Source organism: Notamacropus eugenii, chromosome 2 (genome assembly GCF_028372415.1).
Source record: "Notamacropus eugenii isolate mMacEug1 chromosome 2, mMacEug1.pri_v2, whole genome shotgun sequence".
NCBI classification, from domain to species: Eukaryota; Metazoa; Chordata; class Mammalia; order Diprotodontia; family Macropodidae; genus Notamacropus; species Notamacropus eugenii.
In genome coordinates, this window is record NC_092873.1 from 517,101,043 (window position 1) to 517,120,530 (window position 19,488).

Sequence of the window (19,488 nt, forward strand, 5' to 3'; positions counted from 1 at the left end):
AAGATAATTTATTGCTTAATTTTCTCCTTAAGCACAACTTTTAAAATAACCTTCATTCTTGAAATATGAATTTTCCAATATGTGTGTGCATGTGTGTGTGTATATTTTTTCTTTTGCCAGAGTGTTTTCATTTAAGCACTAAACTAGGAAAATGGAGAGGCATAAAACACATGTTGTTATTTCATTCCATCATGGTAGATGTTTAACTAGCACCTTTAGTTAATTAAATTTCATAGAAAATGAAATTCCAGGGTAATAAAATTAAAAATAATTTTAATAGTCATATGTGATTGCAAATCTAGAGTGGTATAAACTTTGACCCCCTGGGCCTTTCGTTGCTAACCTAACAAACCATAATCCTTCCATTTTGCCCCCTCCTCTTCCACCCTACTTGCCCTCTATTACCCAGCTTGATTACCACCTCACCCATAGAGCTTTTCTTAATGGATGTTCCTAGTGTATGTATATTTTTTAACCTTTCTTTTTATATCAGCTACTTTCCTGTGGGCTTCTAACATTCTTGGGTCTCCTCAATCCTTAAAAAACAAAAAGAAAACAAGCAAAAGCCCCCCAAACCTTTCATTTTAACCCTACCACCCCCTCAAGGGACTTTGCATATATAATTGTCCTCTTTTTTTATAGCCAAATTCATTAAAAACAAAATCTTCTTTCTTTAATCACTTCAGTTTCCTTTCTTCTCATTCACTTCTCCACCCCTTTCAATCTGTCTTCTGACTGCACTGCTCAAATGAACCTACTCTTGTGAGCATTATTGGTGATCTCGTCATTGCTAAGTCTAATGGTCTGTTCTTAGCATTCATCCTTCTTGACCTCTCAGCATTTTCTCAAACTGTTAATCACTCCTTTATGCCTGAAAATTCTCTCTTTCTCTATCTCTGTTTCTATTTCTCTGGCTTAAACTTCTACCTGTCTGTTCCCTTCTTCTTTTGTTCACTCATTATTAACTTTTGCCATGGGAGATGTTCAAAGCTCCACACTGGGTTTATTTATGCCTTTTCTCCCATGAAAAGTTCAATGGTAGCTACCCTTAAGCATCATATATACACATACATAAACACACACATATATACATATATATGTATACACATACATATACACTTAAGATGCTTAATGAGTGATTGATGGATTGTATCATATCTAGTATTAAAGTTATCTAAAAACACATCTTATCTACCTTACCAATGGACTATGAGCTCTATCCAAGTCTTTTTAGGGCTCACAGTGCCCTGCACATAGCAGACACTCAGCAAATACCTGTTGCATTTGAGTTTGTCGATGTTTACATAATTAATGACTTTAATGTATTCTATGAAATTATAATTAAATACCTTCTTTGTTTCTCTAAGGTGTTACTGTACATAGAATAAATTAGATATGCCTTTTTTAATATTGGAAAACAAAACCTAATTGGTCATATTATTCTTTACTTGTAAATCTTCAGGGGCTCCCTGCTGCCTAAAGTTCAGAATCCCTTACTTGATATTCTAGACCCCCACAACATGGCACCCCCTACCATTCCAGTTTTATTTATTTTACCCTCATTTAGAGATTTGATAGCTCTAGTCAAGCTTTAGTCTGTTTTGTAAAATTACTTTTTTGTCTCCTTTTCACACTGGTCCCTGTACCTTGGATGCCCTCTTTCGCCCTTCACCCTCAAACTGCTGCATTCTTACACATTCATAGGATTAGGGTCTAGAAACAAATAAGCTCATGTAGTTCAGTCCCCTTATCTCACAGATGAGGCAGGTTGAGTAATTTATAGAAGGTTATATACTTTAAGTCCCAGTCAAACGCTATTTCCTCCATCAACTTTTCTTTGGTCAGTAACAAACTTTTCCTCAAACAGCCCTTTGTTCTGCCCCTTTCTAAGAGACTAGTTATGTGTAATTGTGTTATCCTTTCCTGCTACTATAATCTCCATGGAAACATGGATTGTATCTTCATCAAATTGTTTAATATCTCTGGTCCCAGAACAATACCTCTGGTATTTTATCAATATTTGTTCAATGAATAAATGAATGAATGAGTAAATGGATGGATGAATGAATCCATGAATCATTAGGAAAAATACCCTAAATTAATGTTATCCAAAAATAAGATGTAGAAGTTCCCTTTTACAAGAATTCTTTACACTGGAGTTTGATGACCACTTGTCAGGAATGTGGCGGATTGGTCAGATTGGATGACTTCTGAAGCTTCTTCTAGGTCCGAGATTATGAAAACTCTAAACGAGCTGGACAAGGAAATGGTAAACCACTCCAGTATTTTTGCCAAGAAAATTCCAAATCAGGTCATGAAGAGTTAGACACGTCTGAAATGACTCAAAAACAACAGCAAATTTGACAAGCTTATCTGAGTCATTGAAACAAAATCCTGTAATATCATATAACCATAAGCCAGGGGGATTCTTAAGTGATCAATCATTGATCATCTGTTGACCCCTACCTAGTTTATAGGGTCATAGACTGAGAACTGGCAAGAACCTTAGAGGTCATCTAGTCTGACCAAGAGGAACTCAAAACTCAGGGTGGGGAAAGGATGTACTTAAGATTTTACAGCTAGGGAGGCAAAGGTGAGACTCAAATACAAGTTTATTAAAAAACCAGCTTATGATTCTTTCCACTACCCCTTTGGCTTTGCCAAAACAGACCCCCTTTGCCCACTCAGACATTTATGCCTGCCATGATTTCAGAGTCCTTACCCTCCACTCCAGTCCCTTCCCATTGGTTTTGCTGAAAGGGCTGCTTCCTCTCCTCCCTCTCCAGTCACAGTCCTCTTGGTGCTACTTTCCTTGTGATAATAACCCACATCACATTGGGGAACAGTTTTGTTGGTCCAGCCTTGGATGTGACCTCTGCTGTCCCTAGTGATACCTTTCCTGCCCCAAACCCAAGTATCCTAACATTTTCGGGTCTTCCATGAGATGCAACAGAGTGAGGACCTCATAGCTTACCTGATTATCCACCCTGAAACACTCGTCAAAGTCCACCAGGGAGTTTCTGTTCTGAAACCACAAGGGATGATGTGTGAAAATGAAATGAATGACATGAAGACAATTGTCATATGTGAATTGAAGATGGACCTCCCAGCCTTACCGGCATGGCTGCTGCAAAACGCTCTTCAAAGTCATCAAAGGAGTGACCATTCTGGAGCTGGAAGGCGTGATGAATGGACATGAAGTGAGACACACCATGACATGAATTTATGAGGAGGATGACGATGTTATCTGTGATCTTTGACCCCCTACGAGTGGTAGGAATGCTGATACTACCAGCTAAGGTTTACCTAGAACATGATGCCACTAGATGCCCCCAAATCGCAACAGATAAGAATGAAAAAAAAAACCAACACTTTTTTAGGTGCTTTAATGTTTATACTCCTCACAATGACCCGACATGGTGGCTAGCACACATATGATTAGCCCCATTTCACAGACTGTGGCAATAAGACTTGAGGAGTTTCAGTGACTCGCTCCAAGTCACCTAGCTAGTGGATGTCACAGTTGAGATGAACTCAAATCAACTCTGAGTCCATTATATACAGTGAAGATCCTGTGGATTAGAAATAGCTTTGAACATGGATGGTTAGTAGACCAGTGAAGTGAGTCATAGATACACATAAAAGTGTCATATAAGTTTTAGTTAAAGTACAAACTCTTGTATTGGTCATCATTAGCTAGCCAATCTTAACACAAGCTAGATATATCTTTAAAGAATAAATATGAATTTGAAATTTCGTCTCCAAATTAGCATGGTTAAAATGCAGAAATTCAAGTGCACTGCTGACTCTACTATTGAGACAATTAACTGAATGGCTATCTACTTGTGGAAACCACTTGGCTTCTCTGGGAGCTAACTGAATTTAATTAAATACCTGATTGAAAACTGACCCCTATGATTATAGACATTTTTAAGTCAGGTTAAGTTCAATTTTAAAAAAAATAAGTACCTGATTATAGTCAAAAGGCATTGCTTTTTTATGAGGTCAAACATTCACTGACCTTTCTGGTTTATAAGGAATAACTAACTAATCTTGACATTGGGTGGACTGAGATTTGCCCAGAAATAAGAGATGTTTTCTAAACTGTGAAGACGGCTTCCATGATGGGCATACCCAGTCAGGACCACTGTTCGACAAAGTTCCTTCCTTACATGCCCTAAGAAATTGGTATGTTTTATTTAGCACAACCTATAGTCAGAGCAATGGGGTATTAAAGGAAGTTGAAAAATCCTGCTATCAACTCCTGAAGGCATCCTGTGCCCCCCTTGTAGTTATACCAACTCACAGAATTTTAAAGCTGTACAGGATTGTAATTTGAAAAAGAATATCTTCTTCAGAGTATGGATTGACAATATGTTCACTATCTTCAATTCCTATATCCCCATTAATAAACTGTACATTCATTAGGAGCAGACTTTAATTTTCTTTTCTTTATAGGATCTAGCACAAAACCTTGCACATAGTTTGTGGGATGGTTGCTGGTGACCAGGAGAGGGAAGGGGCAAGAAACGATGTCATATAAGAAAGTGTTCAATGAACTGGATATGTTTCACTTAGAGATAGGAAGACTTGGGGAACACAGTCATTTTTTCTGGTATTTGCAAAACTGTTACAAGGATAAAAGGGTTCAGACTTCTCCATGGTCCCCACAACCTGAATGAGAAGCAAGAGGTGGAAACCACAGGGCTTCTGATTTCAGTTCAGTGTAAGAAAGATCTTCTTGATGATAAAAGAGTTTGAAAAATGGATGGGATGTCTTGTGAGAGTGTGAGGTGGGACTGCCAAATCAAGAGAGGTCAGGAATTCCTGGATTCAAATCCTGCTTCAGATGCCTACTAGGCTTGCGGCCACGGCCAGATGACTTAACCTAGTTTTCTCATCTGTTATATAGGAATAATGGATAGCAATTCTCTCATAGGGTTTTTGGGAGAAACAAATGAAATCATGTCTATAATACTGTTTGTGAACCTGAAAGTTCTGTGTAAATATCAGTAGTCATCCTCACTCTCAGTGTGATTGCTTCGAGGAAGCACAATACTGATTGATAAGGCAGCATAGAATAGTGAGACTTGGAGTCAGGAAGGTCTGGGTTCAAATCTTGCTTAGAACTTGGGCAATCAATCAGTAATGAACAAACATTTATTAAGCATCTACTGTATGCCAGGGCCTCCTAAAGATGAGGAGAGGAGGGAGAAAACATGTGAATGATGATGTTGACACAAAATATATACGGGAGATCCAACAGGAAGGGAAGGAACTAGCAATTGGCAGAGGAGGGATGGGGAGAAGAAAAGGCTTCTTGTACAAGGTGGGATTTAAACTGAATCTTTGAGGAAGCTAGAAAAACCTGGAGGTAGAGGTGAAGACAGAGAGCATGCCAGGCATGGGTAACACCCAGTACAAAGGCACAGACATGGGAGAAGGCCAGAGTTCTTGTACCATAGAGTAAGTAGATGGATATAAGACTGGGAAGGGAGAAAAGGGACAGATTGTAAAAGGCTTTAAAAATTAAAGGATTTTCTATTTTTCTTCGAGGTAATGGGGAACCATTAGAATTTGTGGGGTATTGGGGTGACGAGTACCTGTTTCCATATACCTCATTTCCCTCATCTATAAAAAGAGGGCTTTGGATTCGATTGGCCTCGGAGGTCCCTCCCTTCTTTATACTGATAATTGTACAATTTCAGCATATCTGGGTCAGATATCACAGAGGGGATTCATACATTCTGCAAGGGGTAAAAGCAGATGGGCTCTGAGCTCCTAGAAGCCTCTCCTTCTATGAATCAGCCACATAAACGTTCTTTACAGGACAGCAGAAGGCACTGCATGAGCTGAATTAATGCCTTCGGGGCTTGCTTTGTGATTTTAGGGGGACACTCTGTCTTTGGATCATCTACCTGCCAGACTGTAGTAGCGTCTTATTAGGTCTAAATGCCACCCACTGCCCCGTGAGGTTATATTTGTAAAGCTTTAGCATAATGCCTGGCACACAGTAGGCAATTAATAAATGTTTGTTCTGCCTCCCATCCCTCCAATCCATATTTACATACAGTCCCCAGAATAATCTTCCCACTGCTCTCATCTGGTCTCAAATATCTTCAGGGAGACTCCCTTTTTTTTGCCCACAGAATAAAGGTCAGACTTATTTGCCTACCGTCCGATGTGTCCACACCCTGGTCCCTTTCCAGGCATCTCATGCTCTCCCTGGCTGCAGATACTCTGTGGTAGTCAAACCTAAATGCTCCATCCAGACATAAGCAGCAGTTCACTGTTCATATGCCCTGGTTTTGGTTTCTATTTTAATTTGGATCTTATCTCACCACTAGAATGTGAATGCAGACGCCTAGATTCATCTAAGCTCTTTGTGACTCCCAGGACCTAGCACACTACTTTTGTACACAGTAGGTGCTCAGTAATGCTTGCATGCTTGTTGAATGAAAGAATGAGGAGATAATTATAATCCAGACTGTGGCCTAAAAGTTAAGTCTATGCATTTATAACCTTTATAAATTTATTCTTTCCTATGGATTTATGAGTTAGCCTCCCCAGATGGGCTCTAGATCACAGCTTTTAATAAAAAAAAACATTTTAGTGTCCAAAATCTCATTATGTGTGTCCAATATAAAACAGAAAATAGCTATACAACATGATTGATGATTTAAATAAATTTGACAAACACCCTGTGGTTCTCATAAAACAACAACACAAACAACAAATCATATTCCTGCTGGTGCAAATATGGAAGGCTACCTTGCGGAGGCACGAGACTGTCACCTCCTAAGAAGACATCAGCGCATTCAGTTCAGTTCCATTCAGCAAGTGGTAATAAATGATATTAACACAGCACATTAAAGTCTGCGCAGTGCCGTAAAGACATTACCTCATCTGGACCTTGCAACAACTTGATGAGGGAGGTTGTCACAGTGACAGTTATCTTACAAACGAGGGAAAATGACATGCTCAGAGTCACACAGCCTCCATCAAGGCAGAATCTGAACCCAGGGCTTTCTAATACTGAGTCTATCCTTTTTCCTGGGTTGCCTCTCATTGCACAAAGAAGCCACACCCCAGTGAAGGAATCGGAGATGTTTGCAGTCTCCTCCCTTTCCTAGGTCTTGTCAGAGAAGGGCCAGGAAGGAGGGTGTCTATCAAAGCAGACAGTGATGACAGACAGATGGGCCAAATGGAGAAAGGCATAAATAGCTGATTTCTGTCTATATAATATCTCAAAAAAACACAAAAGACAAAAACCCCAAAGCTTTCTGGTTGCCTGACTTTCTTCCAAGGTGTCAGACGTTGCCCATAAATGTTCTCTCTCATTGTTCTATCTTGCTCTTGGACTGACTGCCTAAGTTTCCTGGTTCCAAGCCCAACATTTTCCTTTTCTCTCTGGTCTCTCCTGATCTAGTGAACTTCCTTATTTAGCCCTACATGGATATACAGACTTTCTTGCCATCTTCTATGTATTCCTTCTATTTCCCAGCATACGGCACACTAGGTCCATTCCAATGTTTTATCACGTTTTGCCTAGACTAGTGCAAGAGTCTCCTAATTGCATTCTCTACCCCCAGAGAATATGCTGTCTCCGGGTACTTAGTTTCTCTCCTCTGCAACCATTCTCCACACAACTGACAAAATAAGCATTCCATAGCTCTGGTGAGATCACACAAGTCCCCTTCTCAAGAAGATAGCAGAGCTCCCTACTGCCTTTAGGACAAGGGTTCTTAACTCTTCTGGAAGTCTGGAGGAAATCTATGGGCCCCTCCTCAGAATCATGTTTTTAAATGCATAAAATGAAAAGCTTAAGATGACAAGAAAAACATATTGAAATAAAGTAATCAAAATTTGTTTTAAAGGTTCAGATGAGATAATGAATGTAAAGAGATTTGCAAAACAGAGCACTTTAAAAATATGATAATTTTCTTTAAATTTACCATTATCTGCTTCACATCTGGGCAAATCATTTAACCTCCTTTGGTCTCACTCAGTTCCTTCATCTATAAAATGGGGATAATAATAGAACCTACCTCATACAGTTGTTTTGAGGATCAAAGGATTAAATCTGCACTAAGACTTCTGGGATGACGCATGTTTATAAAGCATTTTGCAAAGCGTCAGGTGCCATATAAATCCTATGTATTAATGTTGTTGCTAAGTAGAAAAACTGGAATACTAGACTTGGAATCAAGATGTCAATCTAGATGTTGCCTTAAAAATTTATTAGCTGTGCCATCCTCAGCAAGTCACTCGATCTGATTTGGCCTCAGTTACCCTATCTGTTAAAGAGGAAGTTCCATTTAATGACCTGTAAGGTCCCTTCTAGCTCTCAGTCTATGGTCCTACCATGGTGACCAGTCACCACACCTGCTAAGTGTCAGCCACTGTGGATAGGGACAAAGAAGAAACAGTCTCTACTCTCGAGAACTTTACATCCCATTGGATAATGGTGGAAAAGAACAACGGATTTGGGACCAGTGGACCCAGGCATGGAGGATCATGGATTTAGATATGAAAGGGATGTCACTGGCCATCTAATCTAACCTCCTTATTGGACCAATGAAGAAACTGAGCTGTCCCACACAAGGTCATGTAGCATCAACGATAGGGAACCCATGTCTTCTGTCTCCAAAGATTCATTACTCTTCTACTCCATCCCCATATGATCTTATGTAAACCACTCTTGGCCTCAGTTTCTTTATTTGTAAAACAAGGTAGATGTCTTCTGAAACCTCTTCTAAATTCAAATTAATGAAAATATGAAGCTACGAATTCCTTAGCAATGAAATATTTCAATCTGTATTCTTCAAGTGAAGGGAAGTTTGAATCCATTAGGCAAGGTCTGGAAACTTGTTTTTTTTTCCCTTTGTGCATGAAGGGGAACAAAATCCTAAGTTGGGCGGAGCCAAGATGGCGGAGTAGAAAGATGCAAATACACATAGCTCCGAACCCACAACCCATACAACATCTGTATAAAGTAACTCACGGCAAAATCTGGAGCAGTGAGGCCACAGAACAGTGGAGCAAAGGAGATTTCTGTTCCAGAGGGACCTGCAAACCTCTCGCAAAAGGTCCGTCACGCTGCAGACACGGAGCTCAGCCCAGACCTGCCGCGGCCGCGGCACCGAGAGGAACAGATCCGAGCAGGCTTCAGGGACGGGATCTCCAGCGGCCACACAAGTCCCTCCACCCACAGGTGACAGGGGTCGGTGAGAGAGTCTCTTTGGTGGGTCGAGAGGGGAGTGGGGTGCCCCCATAACTCAGGCCCCCTAGGGAGGCAGAAGCTGAGAGGCAGCGGCAGACCAGGGCTCCCCAAGCAGGCAGGAGCCTGGATCCATTGTTGAAGGTCTGTGCAGAAACCCCCTGAGGGAACTGAGCCTGAGAGGCGGCCCTGCCCCAACCTGAGCACCTGAACTTAATCTCACACTGAATAGCAGCCCTGCCCCCATCAAAAGCCCTGAGGCTGGAAGCAGCATTTGAATCTCAGACCCCAAACACTGTCTGGGAGGATCAGGAAATGAGGTGGGTGTGACGAGAATATTCAGAGCTCAAGTCACTGGCTGGGAAAATGCCCAGAAAAGGGAAAAGAAATAAGACTATAGAAGGTTACTTTCTTGGTGAACAGGCATTTCCTCCCTGCCTTTCTGATGAGGAAGAACAATGCTTACCATCAGGCAAAGACACAGAAGGAAAGGCTTCTGTGTCCCAGCCCACCCAATGGGCTCAGGCCATGGAAGAGCTCAAAAAGAATTTTGAAAATCAAGTTAGAGAGGTAGAGGAAAAGCTGGGAAGAGAAATGAGAGACATGAAGTCAAAGCATGAACAGCAGGTCAGCACCCTGCTAAAGGAGACCCAAAAAAATGTTGAAGAAAATAACACCTTGAAAAATAGGCTAACTCAATTGGCAAAAGAGGTTCAAAAAGCCAATGAGGAGAAGAATGCTTTCAAAAGCAGAATTAGCCAGATGGAAAAGGAGATTCAAAAGCTCACTGAAGAAAATAGTTCTTTCAAAATTAGAATGGCACAGATGGAGGCTAATGACTTTATGAGAAAGCAAGAAATCACAAAACAAAACCAAAAGAATGGAAAAATGGAAGATAATGTGAAATATCTCATTGGAAAAACAACTGACCTGGAAAATAGATCCAGGAGAGACAATTTAAAAATTATGGGACTACCTGAAAGCCATGATCAAAAAAAGAGCCTAGACATTATCTTTCATGAAATTATCAAGGAAAACTGCCCTGAGATTCTAGAACCAGAGGGCAAAATAAATATTCAAGGAATCCACAGAACACCGCCTGAAAGAGATCCAAAAAGAGAAACTCCTAGGAACATTGTGGCCAAATTCCAGAGTTCCCAGGTCAAGGAGAAAATATTGCAAGCAGCTAGAAAGCAACAATTCAAGTACTGTGGAAATGCAATCAGGATAACACAAGATCTAGCAGCCTCTACATTAAGGGATTGAAGGGCATGGAACAGGATATTCCAGAAGTCAAAGGAACTAGGACTAAAACCAAGAATCACCTACCCAGCAAAACTGAGTATAATACTTCAGGGGAAAAATTGGTCTTTCAATGAAATTGAGGATTTTCAAGCATTCTTGATGAAAAGACCAGAGCTGAAAAGAAAATTTGACTTTCAAACACAAGAATGAAGAGAACCATGAAAAGGTGAACAGCAAAGAGAAGTCATAAGGGACTTACTAAAGTTGAACTGTTTACATTCCTACATGGAAAGACAATATTTGTAACTCTTGAAACATTTCAGTATCTGGGTACTGGGTGGGATTACACACACACACATGCACACACGCACACACACATAGAGACAGAGTGCACAGAGTGAATTGAATAGGATGGGATCATATCTTAAAAAAATGAAATCAAGCAGTGAGAGAGAAATATATTGGGAGGAGAAAGGGAGAAATGGAATGGGGCAAATTATCTCTCATAAAAGAGGCAAGCAAAAGACTTATTAGTGGAGGGATAAAGAGGGGAGGTGAGAGAAAAACATGAAGTCTACTCTCATCACATTCCACTAAAGGAAAGAATAAAATGCACACTCATTTTGGTATGAAAACCTATCTTACAATACAGGAAAGTGGGGGATAAGGGGATAAGCAGGGTGGGGGGGATGATAGAAGGGAGGGCATGGGGAGGAGGGTGCAATTTGAGGTTGACACTCATGGGGAGGGATAGGATCAAAAGAGAATAGAAGTAATGGGGGACAGGATAGGATGGAGGGAAATATAGTTAGTCTTATACAACACAACTATTATGGAAATCATTTGCAAAACTACACAGATTTGGCCTATATTGAATTGCTTGCCTTCCAGAGGGAAGGGGTGGAGAGGGAGGGAGGTAAAGAAGTTGGAACTCAAAGGTTAGGATCAACTGTCGAGTAATGTTCTTGCCACTAGGAAATAAGAAATACAGGTAAAGGGGTATAGAAAGCTATCTGGCCCTACAGGACAAAAGAGAAGATGGAGACAAGGGCAGAGAGGGAGGATAGAAGAGAGAGCAGATTGGTCATAGGGGCAATTAGAATGCTTGGTGTTTGGGGGGGGGGGAGGGGAGAAAAGGGGAGAAAATTTGTAACCCAAAATTTTGTGAAAATGAATGTTAAAAGTTAAATAAATAAATTTAATAATAAAAAAAAAATCCTAAGTTGATGGTTAGAGGCCATGCTTTCCTTGGAGAACAACGGAGGCCATGGTGGTGGAAGCTGTCCATTCCCACCTAATTGGGGTGAAGGGAAAACATGAGCATAGTCCATCAAGGGCTAGTCTTGCAATTTGGATGACCTGGCTTCATGTACTGCCCACAGTCTGTGACCATGCCCACGGCCAAGCTGCTTACCCTCTTCATTAACTCTCTAAGACTAAGTGTACCAATGAGTTGGTAGGGCCTCCAACTCTACTTAGTGATCATCATCCTTGTGCTGCTTTTGCTGTACAGTCATTTCAGCTCTGCCCAACTCTTCCTGATCCCATTGGGGGTTTTCTTTGCAAAGATACTGCAATGGTTTGCCATTTCCTTCTTTGGATCATTTTACAGGTAAGGGAACTAAGGCAGGCAGGGTGAAGGGACTTGCTCAGGCCACACAGCTATCAAGTATCTGAAGCCAGATCTGAACTCAGGAAGATGAACTTTCCTGACTTCAGGCCTAGCACTCTATCCACTGTGCCACCTAGCTGCCTTCTACATCATCATCACCAACATCTTATTTATATGGCACTTTCAATTTTACAAAGCATTTTACCCAAGTTATCTCATTTAATCCCCAAGAACCCTGGGAAGCACTATCATTATACCTATTTTACAGATGAAGAACTGGGGGGGGGGGGGAGAGGCTAAGTGACCTATGATGTCAGACAGATGGTATTTGTGGTAGGGCTTAACTCAGGTCTTCCTGACTTGGTGATATATAATACATGCTTGTCAGCTGATTCACTCATTCATTGGTGAACATTTGGGCACTTTACAAAACACTAAAAAAAATTTGGCACTGGTCCTATCTATGAAAAGTTTGGGAAGCTCAAAGCACCATGGGGAGGGATTGGCTGTTATCAATGGGATAAGAATATTTGCACACCACTCCCTTGGAAGAGCCCATGCAAACAGAGGGGAGGGGGCCCTCCCTTCCCTCTGCAATACTTCTCTGGGAAAGGATGCTCCAGTGGCCCAGATGGCCCTCAAGCACCAATAAGAAATATTGGATGGAGGTAAAACTAAGCCTGGAAAGCACAGGCAGACGCCGAAATTGGAGCAAACTGGAGGAAATTATACATGGAGAGATGTGACATCAAAGGGAAAAGCATGTGAGGAGAGATCTGCCGGCTGCTCCGACAGCCGTTCTAGGCCACGTTTTCTGTTGTGGTTGTGATTTCCCCCCTCTTCTTTCCCTGTAGGAATTTGTTTGTTCAGCTGTCATGCATCGAGACCTAATGGAGAGAACCCTCTGGGGCCTGGAATCCAGAGACCTGTGTCCTAATCTGAGTGCTTTCTCTGGCTTATTGCGCAACCTTAGGCAACTCACTTCAAATATCTGAAGCTTGGCTGCCTCATCTGTACCGTGGAGATAACAACTCCCATTCTACTTTCCTCCCATGGTTGCTGTGACGACCCAATGAGAGAACAGATGGGCAAAAGCTTTGGAGGAATTCAAAGCACTGTACAAAATTAGGAGATTCATATCTTCTCCTCACATGGTACACTACTCAAACCAGCTTCTCATTCAGCACTATGAACGACTCTAGAAGCCCACTATTCTGCCACAGGTTAGGATCCATGCTTCAGCTATGATTTGGCCTCGATGACCTCTGAGGACCCTTTGAGTTAACTCTAAGTTTCTGTGAGGCTAACAAATGGTCAAACCATAAAACAGCATAACATTTTCAACTCTGAAAAGGCAAATTCTCAAATATATTCCAATAGATAGATCTATGAAGCGGGTCATCCATTTTGAAATTCCATCTGATAGCTCAAGTCATCTATCCTCACCTATCCATCTCATGTATCTCCTCCTCTCCACAGATCAGCACAGGTCCACTCAACATGTTGGAGGCCTTCCTTGGTTTTCCTTGACATTGTGAAGTTACCAAGGGAGTATTAAATTTGATTATTTAAAATATTCTGCCTCTGTTTCAAACAAAAGTCCAAGGTTGAAAGCAAACCATGATCATTCAGAGCTATCAACAGAAGCATTGATCACTGGATCATAGAGTTAGAGTTAGAAGGAACCTCAGAGCCATCTAGTTCAATCCCTTCTTTTCACACATAAGGAAATGAAGTCTCAGAGAAATCCAGTGACTTCAATTAGAAGGTCATAAATTTGGAGCTAGGAGGGAACTTAGAAGTCATTAGGTAAAATACCTTCAATTTAGAAAGGAAGAAAGATACAGAGAGGTCTGGTGACTTATAATCATAGACCTGGAGCTGGAAGGGAACTTGGATTCCATTATATTCAACTTTCTTATTTAACAGATGAGGAAACTGAGGCATAAAGATGTTAAGTGACTTGCCTGCAGTCACACAGCTAGTAAGTATCTGGGAAAGGATTTGAACTGAGGATTTCCTGACTCTAGATCCAATTTTCTCTCCATCGTGCCTTCTACTCATCCAGATCACAGAGCTAGTAAGTGGTGGTAGAAAGTTCTCCCTCAATGGAGATCTTGAAGTAGAGTTTCAGTGACTGTTTGCCAGACTGGAATAGATGGCCACTCTGAGCTTTTACAGGATCCCATCAATAAATTCCTTTTCCTTTTCTTTTCATATGAGTAGGAGACCCGGCTAAGTTTTCTTGTTATTTCATGACAAGTGAAATATTATTGAATCTCATTATTATGGACACTTGTATATTTCGAAGGTCACCCCACTATATCCTTGTACTTACTCTGTGAGGCAGACAAGAACCACTAAGTCCATTTTATGGATGTTAAAGCAGTCTCAGAAATGTGAAGTTACTTATCCAAGGTCAGATAGCTATTAATTCTTGGAAGTGAGGATTGGACCCCCAAACCTTCTCACTCCCAATCTAGGGCTTGCTTCCCTGAACCCTGTTGGATGAACTGTTGACAACTTCTATGAATCATTTATTAGGCTAATAATTCACCCTAGAGTCTTTCAATTTACATATCTGGTTAAGCTACCTATGAAATGTTTGCTTAATGGCCAGCTTAGAGCAATAAGATGATTCCAGGCATTCCAGTTAGGCTTTTAAAGCTTTTTTTAAAAAAAACTCCACTATTGGTAATGGATTACAGACTGGTGAGACAAACTCCTAACCTCTTTCTATGGTGAACTGGGTTGCAATCTAGCATTTCTGTTTCCTCTAAGAGAGTTCTCTCTGACTTTAAAGTCTGGACTCTTTAACCTAGGAAGCACCTCATAAGGCAACATGTTCAACCAATGCCTAAAGCACGAATCATCTCTAAAACTTTCCTGATCAATGATCATACAGCCTCACTTGAACATCTCTAGAGATGGAGAACTCACTACCTATCAAGGAGCCTTTTTCATCATAGCTTAGACTACCTGTTGGATAGTTCTTCCTTATATTATGCTGAAAGCTTCTTCCCTCTGTCTTCGATAAGATATTAAGCAGCACTAGGCCTGAAGGAAAGTTGGGGAAGAAAAAGAAGCTTTAGTAATGATAAATCAATCAATAAACATTTATTAGGCACCTACTGTATGCCAGCCAAGGTGGTACTTTGGATACAATGACCGGAATGAAAAAAATGACAAGCTCTGAGAAAGCACGATTTGGCAATTAACGAAGGAAATGTTTCTTTGCAGCTTTGATCAGAGTATAAATACAGACTTCAAACAGAGTAACCCAGAAGTCAGAGCAGAAAAGACTTAGGAAAAGGGAAAGAGGTTCACTAACCAGGGAAAATCTATAAGAAATCTCCACTAGAATTCAGAGAGCGTGGGCTTTCTTAAATAAACGGATGCAGAGTAAACTAAGCCAAAGGAGGGAAATATATACCCAATGACATCTAGGTAAATGCAAAATTATTAATAATGGCTCTCTCAAACAAGTATTGAAATATACACTCCTCCTCTCAAAAGAAAGGTGGGGTACCACCAAGGCAGAATGCTGTATACACTGTCAGCCTGCATAGTTCTTTTTCTCTGGTATCAGGGAGGATTTGAAAGGTCACAGGATGTGAACAAAGAGCTAGTCAGAGAGTTAAGAAGAGCTGTGTTCAAGTCCCATCTATGATGTGTGCCCCTAAGACAAATTATGCAACCTCAGGGTCCTAGGCAACTTTCTAGGTTCAAACTTATAAAGAAAGTACTGATTCGCATTAGTAGAGGGATTTCTGTGACCTGGAAGGTCCCTACATTGATGAAATCACAGGTGCAGAAAAAAAGGATGGTTCAATTTAGAGGTGATGGAGGAGGGAAGGATTTTCAAAAATTAATGGGACTTTTAAAAAACATTTTAGCTGGACCTTTCCCCCTCTAAATTCCTGTAGCTATTTAAATTGTAAGTGATTTGTGTTTTTACATACTTGCCTATACTTACATGTTTTGTATATACTTATATCTGTGCATGTTATGTTCCATAAAGAATACAAGTTCCTTGAGGGCAGGGGCTAGTTTATATTTGTCTGTCTCGAGCACCATACCTGGCACAAGACAGTACGGGGGCTCAGTGGGTGGAACCCTGGACCTAGAGTTGAGCTGATGTCAAATGCAGTCTCAGACACTAGCTATGTGTGAACCTGGACAAGTGACCTAACCATTGTCTGCCTCAGTTTTTTCAACTGTAAAATTGGGATAATAATACAATAGTACCTATCTCCCAAGGTGGTTCTGAGGATTTAAAAAAAAAAAAAGAGATATATTTGTAAAGTACTTTGCAAAACTTAAAGCACATTATACATGCCTCCCTCCTTCCTTCCTTCCTTCCTTCCTTCCTTCCTTCCTTCCTTCCTTCCTTCCTTCCTTCCTTCCTTCCTTCCTTCCTTCCTTCCTTCTCTTCTCTCTTTCTTCTTTTTTATCTCTTTCTTTTTCTTTTATTTAGATGCTTAATATAGGCTTGGTGACTTACTTATTAGTAAACCTGCTTTCTACCACACATTGGTTAGATTGACATGATGTCATTAAGAACCCTGATGATGATGATGATGATAATAGCTGACATTTATGCAACATCTACTATTTGTCAGGCATTATGCTACATGCTTTGCTATCATCTTTCTCATTTGATGCTCACAGCAACACCAGGAGGAAGGTGCTGTAATGATCCCCATTTCACATATGATGAAACTGAGGCAAACATGGTTAAGTGACCTGCCCAGCTAGCAATTATCTGAGGCTGGATTTGAACTCAGGTCTTCCTGATTCTAGGCTTTACTCTGTCCATTGTTTCACCACCATGCCCTAAGTGATGAGGGCTACAGGTGAGACAGTGTGGAGCCGCATGGGTAGCTGACTGACTAAATGGACAGTCAGGGGCCAAGTACTGGTACTTGGTCTTGCTGCCTGATAGAGCTGCATCCATCCCAGAGCACAGGTGCATGCCCAACCCTGTTGACAAGAAGGAAAGAGGCTGGGACACCTCAGGTGTCAGGAAAGAAACATAACTAGTTGAGGCTATGAGATTAAAAAAAAAAAGATAGGGGAAAATAGCCAGACATTCAGATGACAGCTTGCCAAGACAGAATACTACTGGAGATAAGGAAAGCTGGATTGCCAAGCTACTAGAGAGAAACAAGGTGATATGCTGACAGAACTGTATGAGAGGTGAGGGGAGGGGGTGGGGAGAAAGCATTGTCAGAAGGGTGAGTCTGTGCACCTGTAGCAAGAGCGCTTGCCTGGCCTGCAAGAGAACATCAGCCACATTGAACTTCTCAGGACTCTGGGTCTCCATGCTGTTGCCTTTAAGAGGCTGGCTATTCCACCCAATCAGAAGGAAGCCTCAGACTGCTCCAATCTGTCACTTGATGACCCCATTCATCTTTTCTGCTGCACCACATTGTGCATCACTGGGCATCCATCCCTTAGAAGGTGAGAAGGAATGAACTCAGCCAGGACGATAAGAGTTGCAGACCTAGGCTGAATCTCAAGCAAGGATTTAACGTTGCTCAGAGCCCCCTGTTCTGGTAGACACTGTCCCTGTGTAGGACTTGCCATCAGTCAGTCAGCCAACGAGCATCTGTTAAGCACTTACACAGGACTTGGTACTAAGGATGCAGAGACAGAAAGTAAACGAATCCTTGTTCTCAGGGAGCTTATATTTTAAGGGAGAGACAACACAAATTATTAGGTTCATACAGAGCATGTAAAGGTAATTTGAAATAAAGTTTGGGTAGCTGAGGAAGGAGAACCAAGAAGCACCTACATAGGACATAGGAACAACACATGTACCCAAGGAGCCTCCACATTCATCCTAAGGATGACCCAAAGAGGGAGATAATCCAAGGAGCACCAGCTCTGCACAGCTACTATTGCCTGCTCTTCCTCATCTGTGTTCTCTGCTTACCATCACCACAGTCCAATTCGGGCAATGAGATGCCAGTAGTGGTTCCCCCATCTACCCTCCTTACATGTCCTGGATAACAGCAGTCCCCGGTAGACGTCAAGTCCTTTCTAGCTTTTACACTGCATATTCTAAGTCCCTTCTGTCTCTAACAGTCTCTTCTCAGTTCTAACATCCCATGTTCCAAGGGCCCTCTGAACTCTGACATTCTCAGTTCTGACATCCCATGTTGTAAGATCACTCATCCCATATTCTGAGTCCTTTCCAGCTCTAATTCTTTATTCTAATATCTCATGTATTAAGAGCCTTTCCAGCTCCAATAATTTCTGTTCTAACATTCTATATTTTAAGTTTCAACACTTTAGTTTCAACACTTATTCTAAAATCCCATGTTCTAAAGGCTCTTCCAGCTCTGACATTGTTTGGATGTTCTATGTTCTAAAAGCACTTCTGGCTCTAACCTTCTCTGTTCTAAGATTCCTTCTAACTCTAACACTCTGTTCTGACTTCACATATGGCCCTTGCTTAGAGACTCCACTCAGGAGATACTCCTTTCTGCCAACTCAGGCAGCCCGTTTGGCTCAGGAGCTCTGCTCATTGTTAAGGAGTTTCTGACATCTAGACTTGGTCTGTCTCTCTAATTCCACTCAATATTCTCCTTTCTGGCCTCTGGAGCCAAGAAGAATAGGCCTAGCCCCTCATTCAGAGAAGAACTTTTCAAATACTTAATGAGATCCAACATGTCTCCCTTGAATCTCTGCTGGCTAAATGGCTCATTTCCTTCAATGATCCTTAGGTGGTATGAATGTAAGGTCCTTCACTATCCTGACTGCCCTCCTTTGACACTTTTCAATTTACCAAGGATGCCTAGCTTGGGCTCTGCTTGCTCTAATTTCCAAATAACTTAGAAAACTAATAATGACAAAATAAATTAAAATATTTCTTAAAACCCTAGGTTTAGAGTTGGAAGCATTTTTGCAGATAAGAAAATTGAGGCTCTGAAGTTAAGTGACTTTTGCTTTCCATTGTACCACACTGCCCTAGTTATACCTGGGCAGGACTGTGAGTGCCATTTCTTTATTCCAAAAGATCATTCATTCATCTTTTGCTTCCTCTTTTTTAAACTAGAGTTTGTTCATTATTCTTCTGCAACCTCTAATAATGGCAGTTAGGGAGAAAGAGAAAGCCATAATGCAATGATTTATCTAGAAAAGGCAAATTACCGTACCAAGAGAGAAGGGGTGTCAGCATCGATGGATATTTATGTGGAAACTCTATATTACAGCCGTGCTCGTTAGTGCTGCTGTAGTTAAGGCTCTGTGAATGTTAATGATCTGTACTAAAGGAGTAATGACAGATTCTTAGAAGCAGCAGTAGTTAGCAGACACCTCAGCATCACATTTTCCTTCAAAGGAACAGATCTCCAAGCAAAGTGATTTATGCCCAGGAAGGTATACGAATATATCAGTGCACCTG

General features: G+C 41.1%; 1 protein-coding gene across 15 annotated transcripts in view; it reads right to left on the minus strand.

Moving 5' to 3' along the window:
* The window catches only part of DAB1 (DAB adaptor protein 1), a 1,307,076-nt gene that overhangs the window by 38,031 nt on the left and 1,249,557 nt on the right, over nt 1-19,488 (minus strand). For 11 of the 15 annotated variants that reach the window (XM_072649615.1, XM_072649614.1, XM_072649612.1 and 8 more), the window contains 2 exons: nt 3,117-3,173; nt 2,975-3,025 (listed from right to left, as the gene is read on the minus strand). The exons of 2 other annotated variants lie outside the window; for them this stretch is intronic. In XM_072649615.1, the coding sequence (XP_072505716.1) occupies nt 2,975-3,025; nt 3,117-3,173 (108 nt within the window). The remainder of the gene's footprint in view (nt 1-2,974; nt 3,026-3,116; nt 3,174-19,488) is intronic. 2 more of the 15 variants (XM_072649617.1, XM_072649613.1) reach the window with 1 other exon arrangement.